At 46.0% G+C, this 25,085-nt stretch overlaps 1 protein-coding gene across 1 annotated transcript in view; it reads left to right on the forward strand.

The window, feature by feature from the left end:
- The window catches only part of ITGA9 (integrin subunit alpha 9), a 362,863-nt gene extending 338,104 nt beyond the window's left edge, over positions 1-24,759 (forward strand). Inside the window, exons 27-28 of the mRNA XM_061127757.1 lie at positions 8,204-8,323; positions 19,920-24,759. Of these exons, the coding sequence (XP_060983740.1) occupies positions 8,204-8,323; positions 19,920-20,018 (219 nt within the window). The 3' untranslated portion in view covers positions 20,019-24,759. The remainder of the gene's footprint in view (positions 1-8,203; positions 8,324-19,919) is intronic.
- Positions 24,760-25,085: the final 326 nt, after the last annotated feature.

Here is a 25,085-nt window from a genome sequence, read left to right on the forward strand (position 1 = left end):
AGTTCTCAACAAATGTGACCCATTCTTAACAATTAAGGAATCAGCACCAGTCTAGCTCATCCCTCTGCAAATTCTAACAGCAAGGAATTCCTGAAACCCAGCAGCCAGGGGCAAGTTTGACATCTTTGTTTATCACAGCACAGACTTGCAACAACCAGCTTGCCAAATGCAATTTATTTTCTGTTCATTGATGTCATCTCCATAAGTCTGAGTCTTCAGACTCCCCTGAGCTGGGCTGCTTTCTGAAGGGTCTGTTCTGAGAGCGATTTAAGATGTGGTTCCTCTAGGAACATTTCCTCCAGCTCCCACAGCCCTTTCTCCCTGCCCCCTCCCCCACTGTTAGATGTAATTAGAAGCAGGTGAAAATGGCATTTCCTTGTTCCAGATGTTCTTCTTTTCCCACTTTTTATTTTACATACATTCCTTCCCTCTGTGAGACCTGTGTGTGATGTCGATTATGGAAAGCATCTTGCCCTTGTAATTGACCTTCAGCCGGGGGGCCTGGAGCTGAGTCTCCCCTCCAGTGTTGCTGATGCTGAGCTGTCCCCTCAGCCCTAGAAGCCCCCTGTCCAGCCAGGCCTGGGCCAGCTGTACTCTATTTCGCTCATGTTCTCAGGCCTTTTAGAGACCTGAGCATTTCCAGCTATGACATTAAGCGTATTTACAGTGGTCAGAACATAAAAGTTTCCAGAAACCTGCAAGTGAATCAAGTGCTGTGGTTTAGGCTTGCCAGCTGCCCCAGACTGGAAGTTGGTTCCCTGATGCCAGCTTGCTAGCCTCAGGTGCATTCAAGTTTATAACAGCAGACAGGATGCCCAGCCTGTGGGCCTGCCATTGCCCCCGCCCCATGTCTGTCCTCCTCTAGGAATCTGTTGAGCCAGACAGATCCTCAGGCTCCTCAATTCTCTTATGTTTTATTAGTTAACGCCTGACACACAAGCCCTCCAGCCTCAGTCTGCTAGTGTGTGACCATTTATCCCTTCGCTAATCAGAACTTCTGCTGCCCCATCTTTCAGCCTCCTTCCCTCCACCCTCTGAAACCTGCAGGCTCCCCCTCAGCCTCAGTCTTTTTCCTCCCTTCTCATTACTTCCTGTTATGTTGGGAGTGTGGATCTCCCTTGGTAATACCACTTCCTCTACAGCCTTCGTACTGGACCTATTCCTTGAACCCCCACACAAAGTTCCCCTTGTTAATCTATATTCATTTTGCAGCCACAGTGCTCTTTGCAAAATGCAAACTATGTCACTCCCTAATTAAAAACTTCCATGGGCTTCCCATGCCTCTTAGGATAAAGCATATAATTCTCTCTAGTTTGTTAGGTTTAATTCCACAGTATCTATGATGCAGTATTTAAAGCATCCCTTATTCCTCCTATACTTATTAACAATTTTCTCAGATAGTTTTATGATTCTTAAGGATTATTTATAAGGAATTCTCAAAACTGTGCCTCAGGAAGACAAAAGAGGGTCTACATTGCTTTTTGGAGCAATTCTCTAAGTGAATAAAGGAGGAGAATGAGAAGCTTGAATTTCAGTGTTTTATGAAAGGAAAAATAACCTATTAAACCAAGTTATTTAGGAATTAGAAATTATGATAAAAATAACTGCAGGTTTGGCTTGATTTAGTGCAGCCATCGAAAAGCTATATGGGGCCAGTTTTCAGATGGAAGTCACATGCTTCTTAATGTAAAACATATAATTCTTAATACAGTCTCCAGCCCTTTCCTGTCTCTCCAGCTTCATCTTGATCATCTTGCCTTGGCTTCTTACTCATTCCATTTGCTCCAACTCTACTGTCTGCTGGCAGTTTCTCACTCCTGCTAAGCTGTCTCCTGCCATAGAGGTTTTTCACATGCTGTTCCTTTTTGGAATGTTGTTCCTGTCCCTCTTTGACTAGTTAACTTCTGCTTATCCTTTAACTCTCAGCTCAGGCAGTCCCTCAAATATTTCTTACTGACTCCATGCTTATCTTAGAGTCTTTTCTAACCATGAACCTCTCCTTGGGGGCACTTTCTAAATTATAATTTTGCATTTATGTGTCTAAACTGACAAGTATTCTCTGTAAGCTGAAAGTTCAATGAGGGCAAAGACTTCCTGTTTCATTGATCAAAGGATCCCCACAGTGCCTGGTACATATTAGGTCCTATATATACATTTGTTGAATGGGTGGACAGACAAACAAATGGATGGATGGGATGGATGAATGGCCAGGACTCTCAAAAGAAGTAACGTTTGCCGATTTATTTTTGAAGTAGAAAAAAGAAAAGCACACTCAGAAACTCTAGCTTCAAATCTCTCCCTTTCTTTTGTTGCAGAGTGAATCATAGTCATACTTCATCTAATGTTATGGCAGAAAGGACATTGGATTTATTAATTTGCACATTCATGAATCACATAATGGATTACTACCTTGGTCTAGGTGACAGGAGAACATGCATTCAAATCCGTGTTCTATAAGAATTCAGAGTTTACTGGAGTCCATAGAAAGGAAGATACATCATTATGTTACAGAGTGAGGAGGACTTAGAATTGGGATGATGAAGTGCTCCACAGTGGTTTCAAACCTAACCCTTGTGGAGGGTGGGTTCCCTTGCGCTGGTTCAGGGGCTAGGGTAGAAGGGACTGGCTTGGGAAGGGAGGCTGATCCAGCAGGACTCTAACTGCCCACCCTCTTTATACACAGAAAACCTCCATGTTTTTTCTGTTTTACAAATTGGGGTGCTATCACAGGTTTTCTCTGTTAAGAGAGGTTGACAATTGTTTCCAAAAGCTCAGAGAATGATTAATCCTGCTGAGAAAAGCAGAGTAAGTCAGTCTTCTTGGAACAGATGTTGGAGCAGAGCCTCTCCTTTTAATTTTTTTTTTTCAACTTGGCTTCCAAATGCTCAAACTCTTAAAAAATAGTTAAAGTATGAAAAGGGAAAACATAACCCACAGTGTTAAAAAAACACCTATTTACTTTAAAAACTTCCTACTTTTTCTGCAAAGCTGAAGTTTTGTATATGTTAAATTGATAATGATTTTTTCATATAGCTTTATAGTGTGTATCATTTTTCCCATTTATTATCATGTAAGACTTGGAAATCAGGCAAAAGATGATTGCATGTCCTTTCCACGGCATCCTGGAGTATTCTCTAGCCCCTTTCTACTCAGTGTGGTCCATGGACTAGCAGCATCAGCATCACCTGGGAGTGTAACCAAAATGTGGACTCTCGGGCCCCAACCCAAACCCATTTGTTCAGAATCTGCATTTTAAGTAGATTCCTCATGTGATTCTTACACAATTAAAATTTGAGAAAAGCACTGTTTTAACAGGCCTGCCTAACTCCCTAGCGGGAGCTTCCCAGGTAACTCAGTGGTAAAGAATCTGCCTGCCAATGCAGGAGACACAGGTTTGATCCCTGGGTCAGGAAGATCCCCTGGAGAAGGAAATGGCAACCCACTTCAGTATTCTTGCCTAGAGAATTCCATGGACAGAGGCGCCTGGTGGGCTATGATCCATAGGGTCGAAAAGAGTCGGATACGACTGAGCATGCACACATAACACATACTCTGAATTGTATATTCAGTATAAAGGGAAACCACCTATAGTATAAACTGAGAAGTGATGTGATGAGACCTGTGCTTTAGGAAAGCAACTCTAACAGCAAAGAGGCTCCCCCAAAGCTCCTGAAATAATACGGGTGAGAGAAACTCAGGCTTGACCCTAAGCAATAACTGGGGATGGGGAGAAGAGATATTTAAAGAGGTACCAGGGATGAGATTAAGAAACAACTATGTATAAAATAGATAAGCAGTACGGATATATTGTGTAGCACAAGTAATTATAGACATTATCTTTTAATAACCTTTAATGGAGTATCATCTGCAAAAATATGGAATCATCATGCTGTATTCAGTTCAGTTCAGTTCAGTCGCTCAGTCATGTCCGACTCTTTGCAACCCCATGAACTGCAGCACACCAGGCCTCCCTGTCCATCACCAACTCCCAGAGTCCATCCAAACCCATGTCCCTCAAGTCTATGATGCCATTCAACCATCTTATCCTCTGTCGTCCCCTTCTCCTCCTGCCCTCAATCTTTCCCAGCATCAGAGTCTTTTCCAATGAGTCAGCTCTTCACATCAGGTGGCCAAAGTATTGGAGTTTCAGCTTCAGCGTCAGTCCTTCCACTGAACACCCAGGACTGATCTCCTTTAGGATTGGATCTCCTTGCAGCACAACGGACTCTCAAGAGTCTTCTCCAACACCAAAAGCATCAATTCTTCGGTGCTCAGCTTTCTTTACAGTCCAGCTCTCACATCCATACATGACCACTGGAAAAACCATAGCCTTGACTAAACAGACCTTTGTTGGCAAAGTAATGTCTCTGCTTTTTAATATGCTGTCTAGGTTGGTCATAACTTTCCTTCCAAGGAGTAAGCATCTTTTAATTTCATTGCTGCAATCACCATCTGCAGTGATTTTGGAGCCCAGAAAAATAAAGTCAGCCACTGTTTCCCCGTCTATCTGCCATGAAGTGATGGGACTAGATGCCATGATTTTAGTTTTCTGAATGTTGAGCTTTAAGCCAACTTTTTCACTCTCCTCTTTCATCAAGAGGCTCTTTAGTTATTCCTCACTTTCTGCCATAAGGGTGGTGTCATCTGCATATCTGAGGTTATTGATATTTCTCCTGGCAGTCTTGATTCCAGCTTGTGCTTCCTCTAGCCCAGCGTTTCTCATGATGTTCTCTGCATATAAGTTAAATAAGCAGGGTGACAATATACAGTCTTGACGTACTCCTTTTCCTATTTGGAAGCAGTCTGTTGTTCCATGTCCAGTTCTAACTGTTGCTTCCTGACCTCCATACAGGTTTCTCAAGAGGCAGGTCAGGTGGTTTGGTATGCCCATCTGTTTCAGAATTTTCCACAGTTTATTGTGGTCCACACAGTCAAAGGCTTTGGCGTAGTCAATAAAGCAGAAATATGTGCTTTTCTGGAACTCTCTTGCTTTTTCGATGATCCATTGGATGTTGGCAATTTGATCTCTGGTTCCTCTGCCTTTTCTAAAACCAGCTTGAACATCTGGAAGTTCACGGTTCACGTATTGCTGAAGCCTGGCTTGGAGAATTTTGAGCATTACTTTACTAGCGTGTGAGATGAGTGCAATTATGCTGTATACCTGAAACTAATGTAATATTTTAAATCGACTGTGCTTTCATTTTAAAAAAATACCATGGACTGATTCAACACTTTTTCTTTTGATTTAAAATAAAGGATTTTAGCAGGATCATCCTGCTTATTAATGGTGGCAACCAACTGGATTATCAGTGCTTCCTGACTCTCTCTGTGGTCCATGCTGCTATTCCTTTGGGTTTTATCTAAGATGTGACTTCTTAGAACTGCCAGCTGCTCAGACTGTCCCCCACAATGAGTTTATTAGAGTTGAAATGTGTAGGAACCAGCTCTGCCAAAGCATAAAGCACACGTCCAAGATGATGAACGGCATCACTAAAAATAATAAAAGATTAAGCACACATTCCAGGGAAGTGACAGGGCATTCTTGTGGAATTGGCCAGACTAAACTATAGTGGATACTCTTCACTGTCTCTGTATCCACAAAACCGGACCTCCAAAGTGGCTTTGCTGAGATACAGATTTTGGACACCGCAAGCAGGCAGCATCTCTGTGCAGCCATCGGGCTGATGCAAGGGGCTGGGCTTACAGCTGACCCCATGGAGCCCACAGCCTATCTCAGCAGTTCATTGTCAACAAAAAAGTTCAGCAGTCTTTCACTATGCGGTCAGAGACCAGGAACCTTCAGAGACTATCTTACTTCCCCATTGCACAGAGGAGAAAACTGAAAAGATGATCTTGGTTGCCCAAGGGTGCATCTCTTGGCTGCGGTGCCTCATCATTCACCTGTACCTGATATCACGAGAGAGTCTGAGTGTGGGAGGTGATTTGATCCACAGCTTTTTAGAGGCAGTGACTCAATGACATGAATCTGTCTTTAAGGACAGGAGTCTCTAATCTGAATCAGATAGAAAACAGTAGGCTTAAGATGACAGACTTTACAGTCCATTTCTATCCCACCTCCCCTCACCCCCACGTATTCCTTCTTCAGGGTTGCCCCATATCTGAGAATCTCTTTCACATTCAGTTCATGAAAATGCATTCAACTGCATACATAGGTTGCTTACACTGTTCTCTATGTATACTGACTTCAATAAATCATTTTTTTTTAATTAAGAGTGTACCAACCATGCACAACCTCAAAAAAAAAAAAAATCCCTCCCTGCCAGCAGTGCTAGTGATACTGATGGGATCACCCAGCATGTGTCAGGGGTGGACTCTGCCCCGTGTGTCGTGTGCGTCAGCCCCTTGAATTATCTGGGGAGGGGCTGTTCTACCCCTATTTTACAGATGAGAGAACTGAGGCTCAGAGAGGTAAAGTACCTTGTCCAAGGTCACATAGCCAATGAGTATATGCTACAAAGAAACCTCATTTCCATTCCCCAAAGTGACCACTATGTTCTGTAGGCTGTTTTCTTTGACTCGTCCCAACATAGAAAGGAATGGTTTCTATTCTGCCTGATTTCCCTTGAGATAATATTTTGGATTCAGGATCTATCTCATGGATGTCCCCTCCCCCAGCACACCCCCCTTCCTATCCTGCCTGTAGGAATGAAGACAGTGAGACAAAGATGATTGCGTTTGCTCTTCTTTTCACCAAGGAAGAAACAGTGAATGATCCATTTAGTTGACAGAGTGTCTTTAAAGAGCCACCATCAGCCACACACTCTATGATGTGCTAGTGACCAGCTTAGAGTGGGCCTTCGAGGGTGGCTAGACCTGAGTTCAAATCTTGACTCCTCTTGAGCTAAATGGCCCAGAGCAGGACGGTGCTAAATACCTCCTGGGGTGATTGTGTGAGTCAGACAGAGATTGCAAGGATAGCACAGAGCCTGACACAGAGGAGCATACAAGAAATGTTAGAAAGAGGGAAGCCAGGCCCTAAAAAGATAACATAAATCGTGCTAGGCTATATCAGCTCAGTCCTGGGCCCTATCACCATTGAGGCTTGAGCAGGAGAGCAGGACCCCTGGACTTCCTGCCAGGCAAAACATCAACTGGCTTCCAGGGTTGAGCAAGGTTTAGGTAGGCTTCCCCAAGGAGGGGCTAGACATTCCAAGGACACGGACCAGGTTGGACAAAGCCCTGTGGCTGGGCCAGCCTGTCCGCCAAGGGAGACAATGGCTGCCCAGAGCAGAGATTTCTGTCTCTTCAGCAAAGAGGAGCTTGAATGGGACCATGGGGTGTTGGGAGGATTGGCCACAGAGAACATGATGGGTGCTTTGAATTACGCAAAAATAAACTCCACTGTGACCAGTGGGGCAAAAACAGAGCCAAAGGATGCAGTTGGTGTTGAGCTAATACATGTTAAACAGTGGCAGGAGGGTGTGGGAGCCCTGATTCATGTGTCAGTTTCAGGGGTGTAAATACTCTCGTGATGGACCATTTCAGAATACCATAGTAATGTTCTTAGATGTGGAGCTGGGAAGAGAGGCACACCGTTGGCATCATTGGAATGAGCCAGCACACCACCATGGTTCATAAAAGTTGGAACAGCTTGCCTCACTGAGACATGGGCTCTGAGGAACCTGTGACTCCCCTTGGGGACCAGGGCTTAGCTCCTCAAGTGAATGCCTTCAGTGTCCTAGGCATCACCATGTGACCCAAGGCAGACTGTGCCTAGCCCTTGAGATCTACAGTCTCCTAGGGAAACTGGCATTAATCCAGTAATGACACTAAGTCACACGGGGCGCTGAACACTCAGAAGTCCTCTCTTATCTGGAGGGCACACCCATGTCCTTTGTTTCAAAACCCATAATAAAACGGAGACTGTTATTGTCTTTTCTGAATCAAGAACATAGTACCTCGTCAAAGTTTTTCGCCACGCTTACATTCACTTCGTGGTATTTAAACCAAGATTGTTGTCTTTACAAGCCCGTCAAGAATTGAGACTTCAAGTGCCTTTTCAGATCCTAGTGAAAAACCCATCAGAATACCACCAGAAAAGCGTTCAACAGGGTCCGTTTTATAGCAACAGCAGTCTGGATGCATCTCCGCGGTTCAGCCTCAGTGTCAAGCCCAGGTTGGGCCCCCTCGTGCGGTGGGTGCTTCTGCTGGGGAGCCAGCTCACTCTTGCCTTGCCTCCCAGGTGGTCTTCGAGGCGTTGCACAATCTGGAGCCACGAGGCTACGTCGTGGGCTGGATCATTGCCATCAGCTTGCTGGTGGGGATCCTCATCTTCCTGCTGCTGGCCGTGCTGCTCTGGAAGGTGAGTGGAGATCGTGGGTCCCCAGGGAGTCTCCGCCCGGACGCCCCGCTCTCCTGCCTTGCTGGGGTAGAGCTCCTCGAAAGAGGTTTCATGTTGGAACTTCCTTCCTGGAGCAAGGTCCCCTCCAGGCAGTGAATGGAGTCTTGACTCCTTATGAGGTCATTCACACCTGAAGACTGGACCACTTCAGAGGGAACCCCAGAATTTCACCCTCTTCTTCTTGGGGCTTCCCTAGCAGAGCTGCCCCCAGTCCTAACAGGATGGTGGAAGCCTCCCTCCTAACCAGAAGCTTGGAGAGTAACAGCTGGGACCAGGATGTGGATGGTTACCTTGTTTACTTGTCATAAACGTGAGAAAAGGAGCTACAGAGCCACTCTCTGTTCTTCTCCCATGTGAAATACGGGAAAGATTTCCACCCAGAGGACTGTAGTAATGGAGACAGACTATGCGTCCAGAGTGCTGCCCAGGTGTCTCCATCAGAAGTTCTCCCAGCCCCATGGGCATTCATTTGTAGGTGCCCCAGGTGGCAGGCTTTCCCTGCCTCCTTCGACAGGGAGCACCTGCTCATCCTTCACATCTTGCCTCTTGTCACTTTCTCAAGAAAGAGGGGTGTTCTCACCCTCAAGTCTAGGATAGTTCCTTTGCTCTGCACTTTGCTCTCAGGGCCCTGGGGCCCTTGACTTCGGAGCCTCTGTGTTCATCAATGACGGTTTCAGAGTCGTTACCTGAGGAAGGTCTGCCTCTTCCACTGGAAGGTAAGGTGCCAGCTGAGTGGGGTCCTGTCTCTTCTCGTTCCCACCGAGTCCCCAGCTCCTAGAGGAGCACCAGGGACTGCAACTGGGGCTTCCTGACACCAAGTTCCTGCTTCTCTAGTGTTCTGGGTTTCAGAGGCAAGTGGAGACATCCTTTTACATGATTTTGGATGGATGCTTTAGATTAAAAGGATTAGTTTCTTTGGGATTCCAAAATAACTTGTATTTCTTGATCAATCATAGAAATAAATCCGTAAGAAAAAAAGTTGTCAAGTACTCAGGAGCCCTTAGCCTAAAAGTGACCATTTATGGTCCCTTTACCTTTTGACCTTTTTCTCTACCTAATAGACCAGGCATTCTCATAGCACCTACTTATTTTAGTGTATTAAGTTCTCCGTAAAATACCTAACATGTTTTCAAGTGCAGGACATCTAAAATGAAAGCAATAGATTCAATTATCAACCTGAAAAATATATATATACTTCAGGGTATCTAAGAAGTCTAGAAACAGGAAAAATAGTGTCTTGTGGTACATTTTTTCAGATTGACATTTGGACTGATTGCTTTAAATTCAGAGATTCTTCACCTAAAAAGTGTTTCAGGCTTGAAGAAAGATACATTGAACATATCACTTGAAAGTAAGTTCACTTCGGGTTCCCATGCTTTGAAGGCACCCCTGTACTGTGTCAGAGCCTCGCTGTCTCTGAACGCAGAGCTGTGAACATTGTTCCCCGTTTTTAAAAGCCTGTGTCCAGTGCTGTCCTTGGCCTGCAGTTGTCAGCAGATCCCCATCCTCAGATGTTGGAGTTCAGGTGGTTCCTGGCTTCACACTTCTCATAACTGCACCAGTGGATATGCTTAGAGCCAAATATTTGCACAAATCTTATGTTATGTTCTTAAAAGGAAACTTTAAAAACGGAATTACTGAGTCAGAAGAAGTGTGCATTTTAAGCCTTTTATTACATATTGCCAATTGCCCTCTATAAAGGTTACACACACAGTGTATTAGAAGTGCCTATTTTCCCATATATTTGCCAGGAGCGGATATTACGTTTTTGAAAAAAAAACCTGTCCATTTGTTGTTTGTTTAATCTGCATGGCCAGATAGATTCTTAATTCTCCCTTTTCTCCAACTCCAACTCCTTCCTGCCAAGGCGTCTGGTCTGTGGGTAGAGAACAAAGCCAGCTCAGTGCTTGAGATCTGAAGACAACAAGGGCTTTGGGGTGTATGTGTGTGTGAAAGAGAGAGAGACTTCCTCTGTCTTTGTATGAGCATTTTATTTATTCATTTTTTAAAATTATATCACACTGTTGCTTTAGTTTGTATTCCAAAAATTTCAAGTAAATTTAGACATCTTTTTTTTATATATATTTGTATTTTACTTGCTTTTCTCTCTCTCTCTCTCTCTTTTTTTTTTTTTTTTTTTGGTTACTTTTTGACCACGAACTGTGGCATGTGGGATTTTGGTTCCCCAATCAGGGATCTAACCTACACCCCCTGTATTATAAAAGTGCAGTCTTAACCACTGGACCGCCAGTGAAGTCCCTTTGTGGACATTTCAGAAGAGAGGAAACACTGTCCTCCATGGCTGGGTGCATGGGACCAGACAGGGGCGTGGGATGGGGAGTGTGTGGTTGTGCCCACCCCCTCCTGTGATGGGAAGGCCCTCCCTCTGGCCCCCACTTTGCTCTGCTGCTTAAGAGCACCCTCTCTCCTGAGCACACACTCCCACCTCCTTCCAGTTGTCATCTGCTTCGCTTTGCTTCTGTTGTGTTTGTTTAAAGAATGTAGTTGCAGGAGAGGGTGTCATGGGATGGCCAGCACCCTGACGTCACCCAGTTGTATGTGATCCAAAGAGCCCAGGTCTTAGAAGGCAGATACCACTCTCTGCCTTGGACTAGCCATGAAGGGGTAGCAGTCAAGGGGCCTTCACCTGGCAAGGTCGCCATTAAGTGGGGGTGGGAGGAAGGGTCTAGAACAGTTCTGAGGAAGCTGGCACGAGACGACATGTAGGTCAAACAGCTTTGCTCACCATCCAAGAGCAGTATTTGATTTCAACTCATATTTATTGAATACTTGCTTTGAACCAGACACTGGGCTAGGTGCCTGCATGCCACAGTGATGGTGACTTGCCTTGAATGCGTCTCCATCGAGCATACAGACTGTAAATGTAGCTGAGGGTGGTGAGTGCTGGGCAATGAGTGTTCTGGAAACTGTGAAGAACACCATTAATTCCCCTATACCCCCTCCAGGGGAATGAAAAGGCAGAAGAGTGCAGCACGGTAGATGAGGGCGCAGGCTTTGCAAGCTGACAGATGTGAACTGGAACCCTGGCTCTTGCCCTTGCCAGCCATGTGACCTTGGGAGAGTTGCTTGCCCTCTGTGATCCTCAACTTCCTCCTCTGTAAAACGGAGACCCTAATATCCAGCTTGAGGTATAGAGGTAACTTAGACCAAATGCTTAGCACTTACTGGAAGCCCTCAGTTATAGTCAGAGGACATTTCCCAAATGAGGCATCGTTCAAGTCTGACCTTGGATTTGGTTTGAGTTTTCCAGGCGGTGAAGGACAGATGGATATTCCATGTGGAGAGGAGAGAGATCTGGGGACAGGGTGGGGGTGAGGACAGTCACCGTAGGGCTGGCTGGGAGACTGGACTCCACCAGGCCCCTTCCTTCCCCATGTAGACTCAGGGCCTCTCCATGTGGCCCCTCCAGAAGAGTGTGTTACGTGGTGGCTCTGCTCTGGGAGAGCATGGTGAGAGCTGCCAGTTCTTTGAGAGGCTGGCCCACAACCGGCGAGGCATCATCCTACTGTATTCTGTTGAAGCAGTCACATGCTACCCTAGAGTCAAGGGACAGGAAATAGACCCTGCCTCCCAAGGGGAAAAGCAGCAAAAGGTTAGTGGTATCTTTTGTCTATCATATGCATGCTGTTCCGAAATATGGGTGAAATCTTAATCTTTTTTTTAAAACTCACTATGACAAAGGACAGTTCGCCTAACTGGACGTTTTGTTGTTTTAAAGTAGATGAAACCTCATTTCTCTCTGGTGTCGTAGATAAAATTATGATTGTACTCCTTGGAAGAAAAAAAAAGTAAACCTTGGTGCAGGGTTCATGAACACACTTAACATTCAGAGTGGGTTGTCTGTTCAGGCAAAGTGACAGTGCAGTAAGGAGCTTGGCAGAGGAAGTTCTTTAAGAAAAATATTTTTCTCTTCAAGGACTAACTAAATGTAATGACTTTATAGGACACTGACAAGGGCAAATGAAATGTAGGATTATTTTGAAGACCTATATATTCCTAAAACTTCAACTACAGATCTCTTTTTTAAAATTTACTTTCTTGAAGTGCAGCTAATTTACAATGTTTACAGTCATTTACAATGACTTGCAATTTGCATTTCTGCCATACAGTAGAGTGATTCATTTATTTATGTTTATATATATACTTTTTCATATTCTTTTCCATTATGGTTTATCACAGGATCTTGAATATAGTTCCCTATGATATACAGTAGGACCTTGTTGTTTATCGATCCTCTGTATAATAGTTTACATCTACTAATCCCAAACTCCCAGTCCTTCCCTCCCCCATCTCCCCCTCCCCTTGGCAACAAGAAGTCTATCTATTCTCTATCTCTTCGAGTCAACTATAGATCTCTTGTCAACTCGGATTCCTATGTCTGTAACCTAAGAAAAATTCATTATGTATAGAGGTCTAATATTACATTGACAATCCAGAAATCTGTTGACTAATAGACCTAATATTTGAGTTAGATGGGAGGGCTAAATGATTCTGGCTTACTATCGTATTTCACTTATCATTCCCTCCAGTCCTTTCAAGGAAAGAGTCACCTAGTTGCCGCTGTGAACCAGGAAACACTTCACTAGGGCCTTTGCAAGTGAGCAATATTCAAGTCCTCTTCCCTTTATCAAGCCACATCTCTTAAAGTTCCCTTTGCTGTAGCTCCCGACACTGCTGCATGTGGTTGCTTGCCAGTGCCTTGAGTTCATGAGCCCCAAATGTTGTTCTCCAAAATGTACGCGGATGATGACTTGGTACTAGAAGTGAACAAGGCAGCTGGCCCAGTGCGGACGGACTTTTTATGTCACACAGGCCTGCAGGTCAGCATGCTCTATGTTTGCGAGGTGGCCAGTACCTTCACTCAGCAAACAGTATTGGATCCCTGCTAGGTACCCAGCTCAGGATGAAATGGCAGAGGTAAGAAGTAACAGAGCCATCTCTCCATCTTGAAGAGTCTGGGAAAAGCAGTTAAGTGACCAGAGACGGTGATGGAGCCAAGCGTGAGCAGCACTGGGCCAGGTGAAGAGCCTGTGCTCCTGGCTCCTCCTGCAGCTCACCATGGTGCTGCCAACATGCCCATCATCCCCTGTTTATCTGAAACAGAAACCCCTTGTGGGGTCAGCAAATGCCTCCTCCAGAGCCGAGCTCCAGGCTCCCTGCCTCGTGCTCGCCCCCTTCTCTGCCTCTGGGCAGACCCCAGGGCCTTCCGGAAGGCTGGCCACTGGCATGTCAGGCACTCTCTCCTGCTCGGCGGCAGCAGATCCTGGCTCTGACACAAAACCCACCACAAGGGGCCCCCCGCTAACCAGATCCTTCTTCAAATTCTGAAATGGATCCTAATCAGCTTTCCCAGAGCCAGGCTGCTAGCAGACATTGGGAGCCATAATTTAAACTTTCTGTGCAAGGATTACAGTAGCCTGCCAAACCACCATGCAGGAAGAAAACTTTGAAATAGGAAACTCTTTTAAGGGAGAAAAATTCAAATGAGTCCCCTCTCCTTTCCTTTGGCTCCCGATTGGTTTTGAAATGGCCTGGCCCTGGGGCCTCTTCAAGACAGTCATAAAGGCCTGTTTATAGGAGGAAGTTTGAATATTGTTCATATGGTGTATGGGACTTGCACCTTTAAGGAGTGCCTTCAGCTCATCAAGCCAGCCTTTGAGTCAAGTGGTGGCAGAGTAGAGATACTGGGATGCTTTTACTTCAAGAGGAAAAGCCTCACTGAGGGCTCCAGGCTTCTCTCTCCTCTTCTGCCTGCTTCCTTGTACAGTTTGCCAAAACACACAGGCCACCGCTCAGTGAAGGAGAAAACTGCATCCTTCTCTACTGCTTCCAACCCGGGAACCATTCCCCTTCCTCCTCCTGGCCCCTTTTGCCAATGAGATGGCCTGGAGCAAAGGGCAGTGCCATCGCCAGGTCAGAACCATGGCCAGCCTCTTCCCAAAAGACCCAGGACCTGCCAGCTTTGCCTGCTCTCAGATGTTGTAGAGCTGGGCCGTGCAGAGGGTTTGCCACCCTCTTCAGAAGGACCAACTCGAACCCTCCGTCAGCCGAACCTGTTGTAAGAACCTGCTGCTCCAGAGCTGGCTTTGGGCACCTGGTTTTCACTGGGGAGCATTGCTACAAATCTCAAGCAGAAGCACTTAGAAAAAGAAATCTGTGAAAAGGCTCAGAGGCTGTGTAGGTTTGGCAGCCCTTCCGGGAGTCATTGAGGGGTTATCACCTTCCCTCCAGCTGGGCTATGAGAACCCTTCCTTGCTTCTCCTGCAGAGAAAAAGAAAATGCCCAGGCACACACATATATACACACTCCCCCTTTGCACTGTCTCGATTGAAACCATGTGCCAGAGACACTCGGTGGAGACTTATTTATGTTTGGAAGTAAATATTGGGTTGATGTTGCACTGTTGACATCTCGAGACAGAGACGTGCTATGTAAATAGTCAAGGAACTTGAAAGGGCCGATAAACATGAGGCTGAGTTAGTCCAAAGAAGGAGTATGTCTGAGGCCCTTGGAATAGCTACCCAGGAGGCATCCCGAAGGCCAGGGAGGAGCGGGTGGGGGTCTCCCTAAAGACCGAGCACCATGGGGTTGTTCAGCTGTCCCTCACTCACCCCAGACTGGGCTGGGAAGGAGGAACCTGGTGCTGCATGCTGTGGACCCCAGAACCCAGTGATTCTCGCTTCTTCCTTGGCCCCAGGCCTCTCTCACAGCGTCTTCCTAATTAGGGCTGTTCAAGGGGAAACCGGCTGTTTCCCTGGGAATTTTCTGGCAGGTTTTTTGATACAAGTTTGCATCAGAAAGTTGTGTAAATCTGTCAGAAGGTCTGAGGGAGCCGCCCTGTGGTACTACAGGCCCCTTCCGGACCAGCACAGACAAGAAGCCAGAAAACCCCCTGTCCCTCAGCTTCCATCGGAGCCAAGTTTGGCTGGAATCTCTCTTCCTGTAGGGTTTCCATGAATGTTTCCTCTGCTATAGACAGATCAATTATAAACAGAATCTTTTGCCCCTCAAGTGCAAAGCAAGCCCTAGAAGGTTCCAGGAAAAGTGTAGGAAAACACAGACTCCACTGGCTTGGTATTGAATGAGGGGCTACTTAGGGTCTGGTTTAACTCATCATGGATCATTTCCTAGCACCCTCAGCATGGGCTCAACTGGCCCCGAAAATCTAAGTTTGTCTAGCATCTCTTCAAGATTTTCCCCAAAGTAACCATGAGCACTAGTGAGGGTAAAGTGTAGGCCTGCTGCAGGGGAGAAATGCCTTTGAAGTCTTGATTTATCTTTGTGTTTAAGAGTTTTAGACTTCTTTATACCTTATAATATCTCTATACTTTAATATAAAAATTCAAAATTTAATATTCCCAAAAACTCTTTGTGAAAAATTGATACTGGGTAAGGACTTTGTGCCCTGAGCCTCCTGCGTGTGAGGGCTGGGTACACAGCTGTGTGCTTCACAAGCTGCAGTCCTGAGTTTGCTTTGGGGGCCAACATAAAAAGCCTTCATTATGTTTCAGGGCTGGCAGAGTTCTGAGAATGCCTTCCGTCTCTTGGGCAGAGACAAAGACACTGGGGCTTAGAGCCAGGAGGTGCCCTGCTCTGGGGCCCCAGCATGAGCAGTAATCAGAACTCCAGGCTCCCCATGCACTACCTCTCCTGTCCGGCCCTTCTAAGTAGGTCCTATGGCCTGGCGTGTCACAGTTGTTTGGGGGACCATGGCTTGGTAAACTCAGAGCGTAGGCTTTAGGCTGTCTGTCAAAAGCCTGAAGGTGACAGTCTCTTTTTCTGAAATGGAGTTCGTTTGATCACATAAGAAACATTAGTCTGATGGATCCATCTCTAGACTGTATGGTACCTTGGTGCATGCATGCATGCTGAGTTGCTTCAGTCATGTCCGACTCTTTGCAGCCCTATGGACTGTAGCCCATCAGGTTTTTCTGTCCATGGGATTCTCTAGGCAAAAATACTAGAGTGGGTTGCCATGCCCTCCTCCAAAGGGTCTTCCCAACCCAGGGATTGAACTTGTGTCTACCTGCGTTGTCTGCATTGCAGGCAGATTCTTTATCCGCTAAGCCACCTGGAAAGCCCATGGCACTTTGGTGCAAATGAGTAAATAGCGCCCTGTCCTCCAGAAGCTTTACTTACATCTGTCAGAAAATTCAGAAAATCTGATTTTGTTAGAAAAGACACTCGTCTGCCATCTGCTGGAAAATAGTTGTAATAAATTTCACGTCTGTGATATCTGTGACATGACTGGTACCCCCTGATGACTTACATGCAGTGCGCAGCCTGTGCTACTGTACCCAGCACTCCCTGGTCATGAGAGTGGACTATGTTTTAAGAAATTGTCTTTGGGCTCCAGAGAAGAAGGACAAACATCAGTGGCAGCTCCAGCCTTCCATCTAAGAAACTACGCACAGGTTGTATTGGGGACAGGGCTCTGGAGACCCTGCTGCACTGGAGTGGGGTGAAGAGTTTGCAAGGCTGTTTCTAGGAGAAGCTTTACCGTTACTGCCAGTGGGTGCAGAGTTTTCAAAACTAATGCTGACTGCACTCCACTTGAGAAAAAATAATTCCTATAGGATATGACGCCATCACTTTGTCGGTAACAAGTGTGACACACATAAACTTGAACTCAGAAGAGCCACCTCTGAGAGTCAGTGCAGGCACTCTAAATCCTTGCTCGATTTCACACTCTGCATCAAATCCACATGCCAGCATAACACAGCTGTGAGGAAGCGAGCCGACTTTTTGTCCCCCCTTAGAGGTGAACAAGACAAGTCTGTGCAGCAGGACTGGACACAGTGATGCTCTTTCCATCTGGAACCCTGTCAGCTGCCCTGCTGCCACCCTGCCCGCGAGTGTCAATCCATTCATAAATCAGACAAAAATATGGAATTCTGTATCAGTTAACTCTTGCTGTGTAACAAACCGAAGTTTAGGAGCTAAAAAAACAACCACCATCTACATAGCTCACAATCCTGTGAGTTACCGAGCTTGACAAGGCAGTCCTCCCGTCTTTGTGGGGCTCACACCCCGCAGCTGCCGGCAGCTGTCTGGTTCAGGAGGGCCTCAGCTGAGTGGACTCATCTTTCAGCAGCAAGACCGAACTCTTTCACATGGAAGCCAGGCAGGGGTCTGAGAAAGCAAGTGGGAGTGTGCATGGCTTAAGTGTGGAACTGACAGGGCATCACCTCCCTTGTATTCAACCATCAAAACAAGTCACAGTGCAGATTTGGGAAGCAAAAAATAGCCTCAGTCTCCTGATAGTGCTTGTTGCAGAGCCACGGTACAGGGCATTTTTGCATTTATCATTGGCGCTAAGCAGAAGTGAGATGCTAAGCTCTGGAGATAAAAAGCACAAATCCTTAGGAATCCTAAATGTGAAAGATAATAAGAGAGCAGAAGACAGCTAAAGCTCTGCTTGATTGGTGCCACTGTGGAGATATGTTACATCTTTGGACTTAATGTGAGTAACCTAAGATCACTGAAACATCATGCTATCTGCAGGCAGAATCCTGTGCTAAAAAATCTTATTCTCATGTAACATCCAGCTTTCTTTCTACCATATGTTCTCCTCAGTTCAGAAGATGTGCATGACATACTTGCTCTGTTAACCACATCTTTATCTTTCAAGAAGGAGATATCAAGCAGTAACTTCTTGAGAGACATTTCTACAAAGTCTTTGGTTGTTTTGCTGGCCTCCTGTGGCTATGCTTAGAGAATGACAACAACGATCTTTTTCTGATTCTCCAGAACACTCAGGCCAAGACTCCTTTCTACATTCCCTTGCAAAAGGAAGAAGGTGGTAGAGATTTGAGGAGAGAAAAGTGTATGTGTGGGGGTGTCAGGAAGTGGGGTTCTGACAGATGTGGTCTGATGCTGGGAAGATAAGGGAACTCAATGTCTGTCTGCAGAATGGACCTTGAGGACCAAAACTCAGAACACAAGACCCTTGCCAGCTCTTCTGTGAAAGCTTCCACTCCCCCCTGGTCATCAGTCTGCACTACTTTGCCGGCTGCTCTCAAAGGGAGCTCTCAGGACTTCCTTGGCCATGTGGGTGGAGGTGACCAGTGCTGTCTTGGCAGCTCTCTTAACAGTCCTCATCTTCAGCTGGGCCATAAGCCTCTTTCAGTGAGTAGGAGGAAGATGCAGTGAGTCAGTGGATGCTGGGTTCACGGTGAAGAAGTGTGATGACAGATGCACAAAGGAGTTAAATGTGCTCGCGAGTGTGGGTTTGCTTAACAATTTGTTTAGGGCAAATTTGGTGTGTACATCCCCCATTGGCAGCAGACTGCAGAGATTACTAGTCTCAAAGGTCTTCAAATATGACTGTGAGAATTATATGCCAGTGACAGTGTGATAGCAAAAACCTGCAGTGCAGCCTCCCAGCAGTGAGCCAAGAGTGCATGTCTGTTTCATTTCCCCTACTCAAGGAGATCAAAATGAGGATTTGGGGGCAGTTATTTATTTGGAAGACAATCTTAGGGAACACAGATGGGGGGCCAGGAGAGGGAGAGGGCAGGGAAGGAAGCTAATAAAGGATGTTATCAAGCTGGTTACCACTGCAGGCAACTTCCATGGAGCACATACCTCAGGGTTTTGCACCCAAGGAGAGAGGGAGCTGGGGTATTTGTACACCCAGTCCCATCAGTCATGTTTAAAGGCAGATACAGGAGGATGTCTGACCTCAGAAACAGGCCACGAACACTGGGGAGCATAGAACAAGAGATGCCAGGTGTTCCTGAGTGTGGGGAGAAGGTCAGCTTTGGACTACAGAAGGTCACTGTTCTGTGGCAATAGTGCCCATCTTGCCTTATGTGAAAAGCCATAAACATTGGAAGGAAAGATCTTTTCAGAACTAAGCTAAGGAAACTCCCATCATGGTTCAGGAAGGAGACACACACTGCCAGTTGTGTGCACAGCAGCCCACTAGGGTCACAGATTGGAGAGAAGGATCTAGAGGACAGCAAGGTAGGATGCAGACCTGAGCACACTTTTAAATGCCTACTGTATGAGAGCAGTATTTATCAAATTGTTCCACCATGGCTAGTGTCTCACAGGATATTAACGGATTTATCAAAAGTTAAATAAGCTTGAGAAATACCAAGTCCCTGACTGCTGTCTCAATCCTTTCCTAAAAGGGTTAATTTGATCCTCTGCTGTTCTCCTGTACATTACAAATCTCTTAAAGAATACATCGTCTCCAAAATTTATTTGACCACAGAACCTCTTTACTCCCAAACAACCTATGAATAGCTCAGTAACTAGTGTTCCCCAGCACAGAGTTTGGGCAACACTCCCCCAGAAGTGCATTGCAAGGAACAAACAGCTTTTCCTAAGAAAGCCTTCAGGGAGTCCATGCATTTTGAAGAGTGGCTCCATGTAACATTTCTTCTAAATCAGCCTGGTCTGAGGAGTTTTCCAGGCCTTCCCAGCACTGTAAGTAGATCATGCCTGCTCCCGGGCCAGGCAGCTTTGGAACCAAAGCAGTTGATTCTCCAGCATCTCTAACCCAGTCTCTCCTCTTTCTGCCTTTCAGATGGGCTTCTTTCGCAGAAGGTACAAAGAAATTATTGAAGCTGAGAAGAACCGGAAAGAGAATGAAGACAGTTGGGACTGGGTCCAGAAAAACCAGTGACCCGCTACCCCACCCCGTGACGTGGCCCAATCGTTCGCCTGTCGTCCCGATCTTTGTATCTTCCATATTTGGAAGAAAGAATCTTCTCCAGATTTTTCGGAGGCCCCACGATGCTGTTCTTGTCCTCATTCTCTCAAGCCCAGCTGGCAACCTGCGGCAGCCACTTTGGCCAGGTTGCCTGACTGGAACCAACACCATCTCCTTTTCCAGTTGAACTCCGAACTTTGGAAAGCTGGCTGCAGAGCTGGGGGATATTTATGGATGCAACAAGTGTGGTCAACCCTCAGGGGAAAACTGTTAACCTAAAAGTATTTTTATAAATATAAGCCTTTTATACTGATTATGTCTTTATATTTGTATCGATGTTTTATTATTTCTATTAAATGATTATATAGTTCACTCAAGCACTGATATCTGGCCTGAAATCTTGGAAATACATGTACATTCATACAAATGTTAAAGGAAAAAGATCTTGTTGTACTTTGGAATGGAGCTTGCTGTTAAAAAAAGGACTTGCAGATGAAATCATCTGAAGAAACCTCGTGTGATGAATCCATCAAGCAGGTGGTGCTATATATCAACTGCAGTTGGGGTTGACCGCGAAGACATTTCACGTCTTTGTTGCCTGGAGTCAAGTGTGAAGTAATGTGCTAAGGAACCAAGAGTGTTTTTTCATCTGTACCTTTCATTGGAAGAGTCCCAACAGGAATTTGGATGGAAAAACCTGATTCCTGAGGCCTGTTCTCCATCACCTTATAGAGCAGGCATTTCACCCTCCTTTCACTTGGATTAAGACATGAAAGATTGGAGCAGTGCCAGTTGGTTATCTGGTAAACCTCAGAATGGCATCTCATCCTGGACAAAGTGCATCAGAGTCCACATACCACCAGGACTAAATCAGTGGCCGTCAAGCAGAGACTTGTGTCTGAATGCTGTGATGTGTTGCCTTTTCACGGTAATTTGAATCAGAGGTCTCCGTCGTCCCCAGCACTCTTGCTGTCCCAGCTAATGGTAATTGCAGAGTCCTTCCCAGAGATGACCATTCAACCTGTCTTTTTTTAAAAAATTGCATCTTAGGTGGGATTCTTAAGAAGTGGACCCTGAGACGAGGATTTTCACACAGTAACTTAGGAAGGAAGTTTCCCCAGGGCACGCCAGTAAAGACACGAGGGAAGCAGGACAGGAAAGGGCAGGAAGCCACGTAAGGAAGTCATTTCAGGGCACATCCTGTGCAGGGGGGCTTCAGCCTAACCCTGCAGCAGGGGCTCTGGAGGGTAACTTATGCCTCAGAGTTGTACCAACCCGCGGCAAGGGAGCTGAGCTTTCAGAGTCTTGCACCCAGGGGATGTGTAAACATTTTTTCACTTCATGCTGACAAAAGACCCCCATAGCTCAGGAACAGTCCTCAAAAAGAGAGCCGCACCCCAACCTGGGAGGCACACAGAAATGATGTAAAGGGCTGTGGGCATAGCACTGATGTCATCACCTATCCCCTGCAGGGCTGAAGGCCGAGTTATGGCCTTCACTGTGCAGGCTGTCTGCCTGACAGTGTTTATTACCAGAGTGTTTATTTCACAGTGCTGTCCAGGTTTGAGTGTGGTGTGGTTCCCTGAAAGGGCAAGGAGAGGGTGGAGGTAGCATGTTGAGCACTGCACCTGGCCTGTGGTGAACACTCAGTAACGGTGAGCAGCCCTGGCTGCTGTTGCCACTGCTGGAAAACCATCTGATATGAAGGAAAAGGTGTCTAAGAACAGGGTCTGACAGAGTCCTCGGTGACTTATCACAGCCTGCTCAAGCCGCAGGTACAAACAAATGGCATCAGACGCGAATGAAACAAGAAACAAGACCAGGCATCTCTGACCTAGGGCCTTGTTGACTGGAGGCTAACATGTAAGGGGCCTGTGAGTGTTGTTGAAAAGACACAGAACTCAACTGCAGGGGAGACAGGTTTTTCTATACACATACTTGGCCAGTCCTTGCAAAGATACCTAAAGTTTTGGCAAAATGAGAGTGCTGGGCGGTTGTGAACCTGGCATGGAGCACGCACGTGTTTGTTTTTTATGCCCTTGACTCTGATACAGGAAGATACGGAATGCATCATGCTTCCCTTCCCAGTGACCATGGGAGTAGACAGAAGCCAGAGGGCCAAAGGCATGAACTAGGCTGGTCTTAGAAGGAAGTTAAAGATACAGCCTCTCACTGAGGGGTGGAGGCCCTGAGGTAACAACAGGCAGATGCAGGCAAAGAAACCAGTTCTCACTGAGAGTTCACCTAGGACAGATATGTGTGGACCCCAGCTGTGCCTGAGGCACTGTGCTGAGTGCTGGGGGCTCCCCTGGGAATACCATCGCACACTTTGCCCCAGGGGAGACAGATCTTCCCACAGTAGAGCATAGAGCATGGAGTCCTTTACAAAACCTCATTTGCAGCTCTCCTTGGACAGACTCTTGCTTGTTTCGTGGTGTCCTTTAATAAATCATTTAGGACTTCCCTGGTGGCTCAGCTGGTAAAGAATCTGCCTGCAATGCAGGAGACCCTGGTTTAATTCCTGGTTCGGGAAGATCCACTGGAGAAGGGATAGGCTACCCACTCCAGTATTCTTGGGCTTTCCCGGTAGTTCAGTGGGTAAAATATCTGCCTACAATGTGGGAGACTTGGGTTTGATCCCTGGGTTGGGAAGATCTCCTGGAGAAGGAAATGCCTACCCCTCCAGTATTCTGGCCTGGAGAATTCCATGGACTATATAGTCCATGGGGTTGCAAAGAGTCAGATATGACTGAACGACTTTCACTTTCACCTTTTGGAATTCTCAGGTGGTAGACCTGGGACAACTCCATCCGTGACTTTGACTAAATGCATTAATGGGCACTCACAGCCTCCTGCAAGGGGTGCAGACGCATTGGTGAGAGTGTAGCAGGATAACTGGCAGGCCCACAGTTCTGCAGCCTCAGTGGGGGAAGGGCAGACTCCATAACCAGTGTCAGAGCTAGGATCCATGTGCTTCTGAGTGGTAGACACTCAGGAGTGAGCACATACCCCAGAAGTTACTAAGACTAAATAGGGCAGTCTTTAAGAAAATCATGCTTGGCATCTGCTGGAGGAAATGCAGGCAGCCAGTCTGGGGCAGGGGGTACCTCTACTTATCTCCTGATGCTGAGTAACAGGCAGGCTGCAGGGAGTGGAGAGTTGACCAGTTAGCACAGACATAGAGAGGGAAGTTGAGCAGGTCAGCAGCACTCTCGGCTTGGCCAGTTCACCAGCTCCATCCAGTTCATAAGCTATCAGTAAGCTCTTGAGGGAAGCAGACAGAATGGGTTGGTGTGTCTTTGTTCCTTCTCCAGAAGGTTCTTTTAAGATTCCACAGCGCCTTCCAATTTCTATCTTTCCTGCCTCTGTGGGTTCACTGTGGAATGCTATCTGGTATTCTCTTGCATAGCATTTTCAGCTTCAGCTTTTGACTGTGTATTCACAGTCATCAGCTCTCTCAAGGATTGAGACGCTTTTTAAACATGAAAAAAGGACCTTTGTAGAAATTGAGAGAATGCCTCCTTGTCAAGAATGATTCACTTATGCTCAGTTTACATGGACTAAGGAATTTGGAACACCCCCTAAGTGAGCCCTGAACCCATCACAAAGTGTCCATGAGGTTCAGGAATGAAGGCTCACTGGAAGGAGCGAATGGGTCCGGTGGTTTTATGGTGACTGACAGGCATGTGTCCAGAATCACTTGCTACTGAGGTCACTGAGGCATTGTCAGTCAATTCTTCAGAAAAATGACATCAGCATCACCAAGCCATCAGCATTCTGAAGTTGGTTAAGCTTTGTAGAAAATCCAGTAGAAAGTTCTCCTTTACCAAGTCATACGTAGCCTTTAGCCCTGGAGCCAGAGGCAAGGAGATTCCAAACAAAACCAGCAGGCCTCCTAGAAACTTCTGGAACGTGTTTTCATTGTGAACATGTAGCAAATCCCTTAGGTGGTTGAGATGGGTGCTGATACACAAACTGTGGAACCATAGCAAAGTCATTTTTAGAAAGCTTACTCTACTTTTATTTTTGGATAAGTCATCATGGCAGGGGAGTGCCGTTGTGCATGGGTTACATGTAAACCTACATCTGTTGAAACCTACACCTGATTCAGACTTCCTGAAGTGTAGAGGCAGAATAAAGGATTGGCATTTGGGGGAAATGGCCCTTTAGCAAATTAAAGGCAGAAAACCACTGTCCCTTAGAAATGTTCCAAGTATGCAGGGTTTTAGTCCATGATTTGTTTCTCCACACCAGAGAATATGTTTTGAAGCAAAGAATGGCTGAAGGGTTAGGATACAGTGGCAGTAGGGTCAGAATGAATCTTCTAGAATGTCTTCTGATTTTCAGCATGTGAGGGGGATAATGACCAAATATCCTATGTGATGCAATGCTTTGTAGCACAATGATCTAGGGTTCAGCCTGTGTTAAGGTGTTTATTTTTTTTTTTTTCAAATTCTAATGTGTGACTGGCAGAGTGAGTTTAAAAGCTTTAAGAGTGATTAATTGCATGGCAGGCACCCACGCTAGTTCACTTCTAGACTTGACTGATGCATCCATGTTTCTGTTGAGGAATTTTTGTGGGAGGAATGTTCCTCTTCACAAAGTCACATGTATTCAAGTATATGCAGTCACTTCTAATTCACTTGCACTGTTTGGGAAATGCAGGTTTACAAAAATACATGTTTGGAATAAAAAAAAACATGGCTGCAAATGATTCAGGAGTTCAGTCTGTAATTTCTTTGGCTAATTTCTTTCGCCTTTTTAGGTTGTTGAAGATGGGGTTTCAGTGTCATACAGAATGAGGATTTAAAGAGCCTGTAAAGGTCCATCTAATTAATTGCACATAAAGAACACACTCTACGTGGTCAAACTGTCCCTGATCTTTGGCCTTCCTCCCATGGTCCTCGCCTTCTCTGTGCGTCACCCACCCACCCAGGGCGACACCTGGGACCTTGGCCTTAGGATTTTGCTGCTGTTCAGTCACTCGGTCACGTCTGACTCTTTGTGACCCCGTGGATTACAGCATGCTTGGCTTGCCTG

This window comes from Dama dama, chromosome 24 (assembly GCF_033118175.1).
Source record: "Dama dama isolate Ldn47 chromosome 24, ASM3311817v1, whole genome shotgun sequence".
Taxonomy (NCBI): Eukaryota; Metazoa; Chordata; class Mammalia; order Artiodactyla; family Cervidae; genus Dama; species Dama dama.